Source organism: Limulus polyphemus, unplaced genomic scaffold (assembly GCF_000517525.1).
Source record: "Limulus polyphemus unplaced genomic scaffold, Limulus_polyphemus-2.1.2 Scaffold38, whole genome shotgun sequence".
In the NCBI taxonomy this organism is placed as follows: domain Eukaryota; kingdom Metazoa; phylum Arthropoda; class Merostomata; order Xiphosura; family Limulidae; genus Limulus; species Limulus polyphemus.
The window spans coordinates 877,274-888,767 of record NW_013665648.1 but is presented as its reverse complement, the minus strand read 5'-3'; the positions used below and the strand labels follow the sequence as shown (position 1 = coordinate 888,767).

The 11,494-nt window shown below is 30.2% G+C and overlaps 1 protein-coding gene across 2 annotated transcripts in view; it reads left to right on the top strand.

The window, feature by feature from the left end:
* The first annotated feature begins 877 nt into the window (after positions 1–877).
* LOC106461294 (POC1 centriolar protein homolog A-like) overlaps positions 878–11,494 on the top strand; it is a 28,609-nt gene continuing 17,992 nt past the window's right edge. The window contains exons 1-7 of one of the 2 annotated variants that reach the window (XM_013921113.2): positions 956–975; positions 1,549–1,631; positions 3,340–3,424; positions 5,585–5,664; positions 6,975–7,066; positions 8,961–9,069; positions 9,350–9,420. In XM_013921113.2, coding sequence (XP_013776567.1) covers positions 1,611–1,631; positions 3,340–3,424; positions 5,585–5,664; positions 6,975–7,066; positions 8,961–9,069; positions 9,350–9,420 — 458 coding nt within the window. In that variant the 5' untranslated portion in view covers positions 956–975; positions 1,549–1,610. Of the gene's footprint in view, positions 976–1,548; positions 1,632–3,339; positions 3,425–5,584; positions 5,665–6,974; positions 7,067–8,960; positions 9,070–9,349; positions 9,421–11,494 lie in introns of both variants that reach the window. The other variant, XM_022388537.1, reaches the window with a different exon arrangement.

The window sequence follows — 11,494 nt, the reverse complement described above, 5'->3', positions numbered from 1 at the left end:
GGACTCAATGAACCTTCATACCAAATTTGGTGAAGATCCATCTATAGATGACGAAGTAACGGTAAAAAACGCAAAATGCTAATTGTTTGAAGTTAATCACAAAGCTACACAAAGGGCTAACTGTGCTCTGCCCACCACGGGTATCGAAACCCGATTTATAGCGTTGTAAGTCCGTGGACATACCGCTGTGCCACTGGGGGTCAAATGCAAAACTGAGAATTTGTATGTATCTTCCCATGGACGCAATGAACCTCCATACCAAATTCGGTGAAGATCCGTTTACAGAAGGCGAAGTAGTGGTAAAAAACGCAAAATGTAAAACTGAAAGTTTTTATGTACCCCGTATGGACCTAATGAACCTCTATATCAATTTTGGTGAAGATCCATCAACACCCTGCGAAGTAATTACGTGGACATATAACAGACAGTACTATTATACTTATATAGATATATATTTAACGTTCGTCAGTAATTACTTTCTAGATACTTAAAAATGACTGAAGTGATTAATAGTTATAAGAATATCTAAGGTGATCGCACTGTCGTGTTAATAACTAGAAGCCTTCCGGTGGCTCAGGGATAAGTCTGGGGGCTTAAAACGCTAAGAAATCGAGTTTCGATACCCGCGATTGGCAAAGCAAAGATAGTCCATTGTGTAGCTTTGTGCTTAACATTAAACAAACAATATCAAGAAATTTAAGTTTTCAATTCATTAAAATGTGATGTAACTTTACGGAACGTTACAATAAGAAACAATGGTCTTTAAGCTCAAAATAAGTACAAGTCGCCTACACGGTGTGGAATAATAATACTAGATTTTATTTTACCGTAGGGGTCGCTAAAGACATACAGAAATTTCTACTGGTCAAATAGATTTACCCCTCCAAATTCAAAGTTTTTAGCAGGGGATTGTTATTATATGAAGTTCTTTGGTTTATTTGTAAAAGTTAACAGTCAAATATGGAAACAGTTTCTGTAAGTTTCAATAGATTAACACATTATTGATTATTCAACTTTACACACTTGCTTTTCAAACAGGTTTTATCGTTACCCTTGTCCTCGGTCGAAACAATGTCAAGTACTAATACTAATACTTTAATTATAAATAGTAATATTAGTGGTACCAATACAAATAAAATATTTATATAGTTCGTTACTTTGAAAGTTAGGCTAGCTTACATTTTACAGTTTTGTTACTGTTACCGTGATTTTCAAATTGTGTATTTCGAATTGTTTCATACAGTTTGTATTTAACTTTTAACTTTATTTAGGTTTAAATAACTTAAGTTAACAAGTGACCCTAGTAGTAGGCTGAACCATTGAACTTTGGCTAGTACAAATAATATTAGTAATATTATAAAGTGAATTATTGCAATGTTGTAACTTGTATTATTATTATTAAATAATTAAGGCCTAACTCTGGTCCAAATAAATGAAATTATTAAAATCAGATCCAGATATTTAATTTTTAGCTAGCAATGCTACATATTAAAATTAGTATGCATCAAAGATAAAAATAATACATGAATCGAAATATTTACTACAAAGGCAAAAACAAATTGATAAAGCTGTATGAAAAAATATAATACACCAATTATAGCAGACTGGAGATGAACATGGCTCAATTAGAAGTAAGTGAATATTGTAGGTTATCTCAATACATATCTGTAATTCAAATTATTTGTACCTTATTGTTGTTTAATGTTCTCTAAAGTCTTGTGGAATCATATTTCAATGTTACACACCCTACACTTAAAGCTAAAGCCTGGATAGTCAGTTTTTGCTATTATTTTCAATCCTTAGTTCTTCCAGGTAATGTAAAAAGTGGTGGTTTTAGGATAGCTGTCTAGGTTCATTAACATCCTTTTGATATCCTATCAATACATATTTATAAATTCAACTTTTTGCTAGGTAGATCATATTTGACAATTTTTTGCAAACTAATGAAAATCTAATTATTATGTTAGCTCTTAAATGATAGTTTATTATTATTTTGCTGATACAAACTGCAAATTCCCGATTGAATCATAAGAACACTTAGGTCAAAGACATCTGGTATGGCCAGGTGGTTAGGGTGCTCGACTCACTGTCTGAGGGTCACAGGTACAAATCCATGTCCCATCAAACATGTTTGCCCTTTCAGCCTTGGGGCATTATAATGTGATGGTCAATCCCACTGTTCATTAGTAAAATAGTAGCCCAAGAGTTGGCAGTGGGTGATGATGACTAGTTGCCTTTCCTCTAGTCTTTCGCTGCTAAATTAGGAATGGCTATCACATATAGCACTTATGTAGCTTTGCACAAAATTCAAAACAAACAAATATATAGTACTCAAGATCATAGAGTTATATACATGTGTGTTTGTTCATTTACATAATTGAAAAGAATTTAAGTCTTTGTAAAGTTTTATTTAGATATAGGATTCGTGTTTCTTTTCAACTTGCATTTTTTAGATTACAATGAAATTTCATATGTTGAATTTTACAAAACCTTATGATAAATGTAATTAATTTCCAAGTTTATAGTATTTTCAGATAAAACAACAAAAGATATTGGGGTAGAAGGTCTTTAGCCCATTGAAGTCACTTATTGTTAAAAAGATAATAAAAAAAGTCTGCTATTTTTAAAATTAATTCACCTTAAATATAGCCATTAACATTCCTATTTTTAAAAATTCAAACTAACAGCACAAACCATTTCATCGGGCAAATCATTTCCTAAGTTTATAACTAACCAAAAACTTTATCCATGAGAAAGTCTGCATTTATACTTGAAATTTATATATCTTACCCTCTAATACTCAGTTAGTACTTGTATCATTTTCTTTCCATCACTCAAAAACAGACAATTCATAGGATGATTATTTAAACCCTAAACAACTGTGAACACCTGAATTAAATACCCCCCAAATTTTTCTGTATTTCTGAAAGAACAAGTTCAAAACTCCAAGCTTCTCATTTAAGGTATAATTCTAGTAGCTCATTTCTGCACTTTTTCTAGCTTACTGATATTCTGTAAAAAGAGAACAAAAACTATAAACAGCATTTAAAATGTGACCTCAATAATTACCTTTTAGTGGTTAAATTCAAAATTCCTATAAGTATTGCAATATTGATAATTTTGCCCCCCCCCCTCCTATTCCGATTTGTATGTTATTACTGGCTCTGTAACCAACAGTCATGGACTTGCAAACAACTTGGTATTTAAATATTTTAGAAAACTGTTTAAAAAACCAGTGTGGTCCCATCGGTAATCCTGGGGTTATATAAAAACAGTTAAATTTTGTGCTTTATCTGAATTAATATTTTTATAAAACTATGTCATTTTTTACTATTTTAGGAAGATCCAACATTAGAAAGGCATTTCAAGGGCCATAAAGATACAGTTTTAAGTGTAGACTTTAACCCCAACTTGAAACAACTTGGTAAGTTCATAATTTTTTTAAAGTTTGTTTTTGATTGTTTTATATTTGAAACTTACTCTTTTTTTGCAATTTTTATTGGTTAAACTTAAATCTTAAACATATCATTTTTGTGGAAATTTCAGTGGTTTTATTTATTGCTCAACTAAAAAAATACTGCCTAGTTATAAAAATATTACCCAGTTATGATTGGTGATGATCAGTGCAGTAGTTTCCAAGATCCGAGTTTTGGATGTAGACATCACAAGCTCCATTATAGTAAGATATAGATGTTGTTATTTTTATTCACAAAAAGATTCATCAAGTACAAAATATTTGCACAAATAAAACAAAATTGTTTAAAATCTTGGGTAAAACTTTAAAACCTTGACATTTTTGAAATAACAGCTGGTAATAAACTCATTAAATGTTTTACAACTTAATACAAGAAAGAATAAAAAGGAATATATTAAAGTTTTCACCACAACTGCAAAACTGATATTCAGTCAATTTTTAATATTCGACACTGTCAACAATCATTTAACAATTGTCCTATTTATCACCCCATTGGAATGTTAAATACTAATTTGGAAAGTCTCTAACCGATATATTTTAAATGATTATTGCAGTGTTACCATGCTAAATTAAATGCTATATTTTGTCTTCGTGCTAATGTTTCTTTTGGGGATTTATCAATTATGACTTAAACTTTTCTATCTCAAACAATTACAGTAATTTTTGGAGTTTTTTTTTCTACGTTTATAAAAATAATTCACATATCTAATAGTTAAGCACTAGGTAACAATCCCAGGGATTACATAAACAGGAGACTGATGCTACCAGTGACTTTCTTGCTGTATACTGTATAGTAATAATTTTTATTATGTGTAATAGTAAATGCATAAAATGTGCAAAGATTTTTTAAAATTAGAATGATTTTATGAGTGCATGCCCATGGTGAGCCTTGAGGCCTTAACATAATAATTTTAACTTAGACCTTAGAAAAAACATTTTTCAGATAAAACTTTACCTAAGTTTATTATATTAGTAGCTTAGTGCTATTGATAATTTGATTTTTCTCCATTCTGGTCAATAGTAGAGACTGTACACTATTTTTTTCTTTCTTAGTGGTTTAGAAGCAGAACACTAATGATTTTATAAAAGTAGGCTTTAACTCTTAATTATGAACCTTTGCAAAATCAGTTTTGCAGGATTTCTCACATACACAAAAGATGGTAAGAATGCTAATACATTTTTTTTTTTCTAGAGAGAGAGAGATCTGTAGTCCTCAGTGACTTCGTGATAAGTACTCAGGGTTAGATTACCATAGTGGACAAAGCTGTTTGAATAACTTTGCACTTAAGCAAACAAAAATAAAATTTGTAATTATTAATTCTGTGTTATAACTTGTTAAATATTTTAGTATATAAGAAAACAAAAAATTTTCCAAGTTATACAGAAGGTACTTCAGCACATTATTCTAGCTTTATATTTTGCCAAATTCACACATCTTCAAAGTTTAAGGTGTTCATGTTTAAACAGTTGATGCTTTTGCATTATGAGAAGTAGCTGTTGCTAACTTTATGCAACCAATTTTTCAATCCTTATACTTTTGTGGGTAATTTTTTTTTTTTTGTATTATAAAGCTTGAAATTATTATAAAATAACTATTGTGGCCCACCAAGGTCACCAGTTAATTTCTGGAATGGCCATTCTCAAGTAAATTTCTTATTTAAGATTTCTCAGCTAGAGAATTCCTGAATGGGCATAAAGTAAGGAAATTGTAATGCCCTTTGAAACTTAATGTAATACTGAATAAAGCAAAAACCCTGTACAAAACCTAACTAATGGGCAAAAAAAATCATACTAAACTCAAATTGATTGTTGTTGACAAGATTCCAGTTTTTAAGGTATTTTAGTAAATGAGCATTTAATCTGAATTTCCACATTCTGACAACCAAAGAAGTCAGGTTACTAAACCTGATCCTCTTTCACTCAATGACAACAATTTTTAACGTTCCTTAATCAATTACTTAATACCACACTTAAGGTTATAAAGTTTGCTCTCAAATAATCAAAGATAGAACTGTTATGATGGTAATTGATTTTTTAGTAGAATTGGTGGTGACTTATTTGATTTTTGATACACAAACATAGATGTATATATTTGTTTTCTCCTTTTAGCATCAGGAGGAGCTGACAGTTGTGTGATGATATGGCACTTCAAACAGCAAATGAGAGCTTACAGATTCATTGGTCACAAGGTGCATATGTTTTCCATAGCAATTATAGTGACTCCCAATTAATATTTAAATGTAGAATATAATCAACACATTCTGAGACTATAGGTAAGACTGTATGTACATAAATTAAGGATATGTAGATACATGTATCTTACCTTGTTTTGTTTTAGGCAATGATAAAAGCTCTTTGAATAACAGCTGGAAAGTTGATGCTTTCACTTTTAATCTGTTGTAGGGAAATTACATCAAATATACCCTTTGCACAGATGAAGAGGTACAAATGTATAAAATGACAGCAATGTAGTACAATTTTAGCTACATTAATTACATTTTTCAGTTCTAAAATGTTTTATTGATATATATTTATAATAAAAGTGATGTTTGACAAATACTTATGGCTCTTGTACTGTAAAATTGTCATTATATTCCTTCTACTCAGCATTACCCAGAGTTAAAGGTACAGCCAAGAATTTTTAGAATATTTTATATAATATTTGACCAAATGACTCAATATTCTGTCAGAATAAAAAAACTACATTTGTTTACTTAGTTTTACAGAAGTTAAGTAAATGGTTAGAGAGTTTAACTTACAGCTCATTTTTAAAACCTGCATAAATACATTGTTTTGTGCATTGAAATTTAAACAATTTCCGATCTGTATTTCTAGACCAACTGTAGATGTTTTCTTTATTTGTGGCAACACTTATTGAAAGTTTTTAATATTTTATAAGCTATTTCCAAAAATAATTTTTAAGCATACAGTACATATTTAGTAGTTTTTACATTTTCAGTTAAACCTCTTTTAAATATATTTATTTAAAAAGTAATAAAATGATATACCAATGTAGTTTCCCTCTTTAATATATATTGAAATTTCATTGTAACAGTTATTAGCAACTTTGCTAGTTGTATTTAAATATAAAACTTCATGTTGTTTAGCTTATGATATCTTGGATACCTGATTGTAGAATTTTGATAATGAACGTATTTTCTCTCCTTGTATCACTGACATAGATTAAATTGATTGAGATCTGTATAGTGTGATCAGCAACTTGTATCATGTTTGCAAATATTTCAACCATTTGTTTATGAAAGTTATAAAAATACGTTTCAATGTTTTGGAACTAAATTTATTTTTCTTGCATCATTTTATAGAAGATTTTTTCTAACTACTTTATGTCCAAAGAGAAATTACTTATAAAATCTCTGTAGCTTAATAGTGTCATATCAACACAAAAAGGACTCTAATTATAGGAGAGAAATTCTTTTTTTTTCTTTAATCTGTTGGGTGAGAAATATTTTAATTCTATGATTTTTTATTCTATGGATAGGATATAGTCACTTCTGTCAACTTTTCTCCATCTGGGCACATTGTGGCCTCTGCATCTAGAGACAGAACTGTACGACTTTGGATCCCAAATATGTGAGTCTAATAAGTTAGTCAGTGATCTAATCATTGGGTTCAGCAGGACTTGTTACAGTTTTAGGTTATGTCGTTTGAAAAAATATCTATCTTAGTAGTAATACTAAGCATTTATCATAACATTTTGGCTTTGTACAGTTTTAAGTATAATTAAAAATAGGCTAAAAAGATGCATTGAAATGAATAAGGAATAATCTAAAAGATTTTATGTAGCATAGTGCACACTGGAGTGTAAACATGTTTTATGAAGAGAAACAGCCAATACCCAGTTAAAATTATTTAATTCCTCAACATTTCACCTTACGGCTTTATCAAGAGGTAGACATTCTACAAAAATATACCTAGTTTTAACAGAAGAAAATAGTTGATGTAATTTAAAATAACCATGTATTCAACAATGAAAAGGTAACAGTAATAAATGTATTACAAAAATATAATCATTGTGAAGTAAATATTCATTTCAAACTGAAAAGAAAAGATGACTCATATGAATATTTAAGCCCAATAAATGTATACATGTAAAGAGTAAATGTAGTTAAAACCACATGTATTCATTATTACAAGAAGAATAAAGTAAAAGGTATTAAAATGTTCATATATACTTATACATAAATTCATCATTTAAAGTTGTAACCCTGTTAATTGAAGCCTTCTTAGATCTGATGAGGAGGTACTCCTTGTACTTCTTACAAAGATTACGAAGTTTTCAGTGTATCACATATAAAAGTTTTTGTTGGATTATTTGATTGAGTTCTGTCACATTTTTATTACTTACAGCATAATATGAAAGTATTGCATCTCTGAGTTTGCTTAATTTATGGTATTAGATTCACTGATTACATACAGGTAAGAGTAGCACCACAAATAACTAGAGGTTCAAATGAGAAAACACTTTCAGAATAAAAGCTGTAAACTTGACTGTGTTGTAGAACAGAAACTGAACATAGTAAAATCAATCTGTATTTACCACAACAATGTAGATAAAAATAGATAAGTGTCCCTTTAGAGATCCTCTGCAGAGATTTTGAAGAGAATGGAGATTCTCTACATTGAGAATGTGTGACATTAGATATTGTGCCACAAATGCAAAGAGTTGTTTTTATAATTCTAGCATAAAATAAAAACACTTTTATGTCATGGTGCCCACTGTCAACCAAACGGGTATAAAATTTTTTGTGTACGTAGGTGGAGTCCCAGAATTTTCCCTTCTCTTTAAGATTTGGAAGGCAAATTATGTAGTTTACCCAAAATTTCCAAGATATAAATGCTTTTAGAGAGGATGTGGACTTCCATATATAGGAAATACACCTCATGCAGTACTAACCATATTCCATATACTAGTTACACATGGTCAAAGCAAGTGACCTACTTAGGTATTTTTAGACTTTTCTCAAAGACAGTTTTGGTGGAGATATATCATTAGTTCTCTAGTAACATCTTTGTGTTAAAGCTTAGAAATGTCCCAAAATACTTGCACTTAGAGAAACCCATGACAAAAGTATCCCCTGTAGTCTGACAGAAATATGACATTATTGTTTTTGTATTGAAGCTTTATATGGAATTCCATCTAATTTGTGTGGCATATCAATAATTATGATATTTATTCTAAATGACTCCCAAACTTCTCACATGAAGACAAGATACAAAGTAAAAGTTGTTTTCTTGGTTAGGAATACAAGAGCATAAATGTTATGTTTCATGAATATAGTTTTTAGTTGCTTTTTAGGGTTAAAGGAAATTAAATTGTTAGATTTCATTTAAAGCTGATGTGCAGATGTCAAAACTGTAAAGTTTTATAGTTTCTTGTACAAAAAAATACATGAACTGTACATTAAATGAATAAAACATATCTACATCATTTTATTCAGTCAAAAAATAAAACTATTTTCTGTAGGAAAAGTGAATCAACTACATTTAGAGCTCATACAGCAACTGTAAGAAGTGTGGATTTCTCTAATGATGGTCAGTTTTTGGTAACAGCATCAGATGACAAGTCTGTGAAGGTACATGCTCACAAATGTTATTATGTGGTAAAATATATAAAATTTATACTCTGATCATTAGTTTAACACTATAGTTTAATGAAATGTAATATGTTATCATCAACTGATATTTTAAATTCCAATGATGAAACACTACATGCAAGTCAGTAATTGTCTTTATTTTTTATATTCATATTAAGTTTCTAAACTAAGTAATTTTCATTGTTAAACTTAAATCATTGTGTCAGTTGGCAGAATTATTGAAGAATATGCAAGTTAATATTGCACTTTTCTCCTTCAGGTTTGGGCAACTCATCGACAGAAGTTTTTATTTTCATTAGTACAGCATTGTAATTGGGTGAAGTCTGCTCGGTAAAAGTCTTTTTTTTTATTGTTTGTGTGTGTTTATATGCATTTATCAGTAGTTCTTTCAAATCAAGGGCATCAGACCCCCACTTTTACATATTTAACTTGTATAGAAACTGCAAATTATATTCAGAAGTTAATTTTCTAGAGGGCATGCCCCCCTCATAGATTGAGCTGCTTTTAGCAGCTCCTTAGACTTTCAATCTCTCATTGTAAAATTTGCATATCTAGGCAAGCACCCCCACTTTGCAACCCCTTCCTACACCACTGTTTCAAATTATAATTGTATCTAAAACTTTGATTAGTAAAATAATTTTTTTCCTTCTGGTATTGTTCAATACATATATAGACCTTTCTTTAAAAGTAAATGATCATTTGTATAAGCTTTGTTCACACTTAAGTTTTATGCAGTTAATTGACTACTCACCTAGATTTAATGAGCTTATGTCAAAATGTAGCTTATGTGTAAAAAATGCCTTTCCAATACAGTACTTACATTCCTCTTCCAAACTATCACTTCTTGTTTGGCAGCGTTTGGGTTCAGATGTGCTCTTTTATGTGCTTAATGCTTTGTGTTTTCCTCACGAATTGGTTATTTTTAACTTAATTTGCTTTCTTTGTTCACTAGTTCCATCCATCTTTCATGGAGGTGTACCAATGCAAGTGGAAGATATTCCACAGTTCTTTATGAATATATTTCTTCCAAGGCATCTAGTGATGGTTTGCAATAATACTAATACCTTCTATCTTTTAACTGTACTTTGATATTCTTCATTAAAAAATCCCAGATTTGATTTTATGTTCTTTCAGAGTCAAAGGTTCTTTCAATACAAAACATAAAACACATCTTTAGAAGTTATAGGTCTTGATACCTAATGATCTGAACTGTGGCATAGAAGTGATTTAAGCCAACAGTAAGATTAATTTAAAAAATTAAAAAAATCCCAGATTTGATTTTATGTTCTTTCAGAGTCAAAGGTTCTTTCATTACAAAACATAAAACACATCTTTAGAAGTTATAGGTCTTGGTACCTAATGATCTAAACTGTGGCATAGAAGTGATTTAAGCCAACAGTAAGATTAATTTACATTGTTGTTTTTATATAACACAAGGATCCTAATGAACAAGGCTAGAAAAGGACAAAGCCAACATCTATACTTGAGTTTGAGAAAACATCACCATGCCAAGTTCATTCAGCTAAACAGCTGTTATTTAAAAATTTGCTTAGTAAAAAATACAAAAAACGTTGGATGTTTTGGTTCTTACTGATCAATGTATGGTACAATGACATGTAGAGTTGTGTAGCCTCAACAGTTGTTGGAGGAATGTTCAGGGTTTGAAAGAACAAAAGAAAGGGGTTTTCTTTATTTTTACAAATATAGAAAAGAAGGAATTTATATGCATAAAATCAAAGTGGCACGGTGGTATGTCTGTGGACTTAAAACACTAGAAACTAGGTTTCAATACCCATGTTTGGCAGAGCACAGATAGCCCATTGTGTAGCTTTGTGCTTAACTTCAAACAAGCAAACAAATCCATCTTATTTGCTCCCAATACATGTATGTTGCCTTTTAGGATTTGAAGTTCTAAATCAGGCTTTGTTATGTCATATGTTTTTATGTAAAGCCTGAAGAAATACAGTTGCATCATATGTATGTAGTTAACACTAAATTCTATCATTAATATACACAATTGTTCTTTGTATGTGGCTTGTGAATGAAATTACTTTCAGAATATCATGCAAGTATGTCATAATCTCTTACTGTGGCTTAGGAATTGCACATGAATCAGTACTTTTGCCTACAACCAGGCTGCATGCTCTTTTAGTATGCTAATAGGTTGACAATTACTGCATGAATATTGGGCACATGATATAGTAGTTGTTAGACAGTGAAGGATAATTCTGTTGATTCAGTAATAATGTATTCATTAATATAAGTACAATTAAAATGTGCTGAAATAGTCTTATGTTAATTTTGCCAAATTGTATTCTATTTTATTAGTAGTGGTCACTTAATAATCAAAGTTAAACCAGACTACTTCTGATTACATTTGCTTTACTCGAACTTAATCACACAG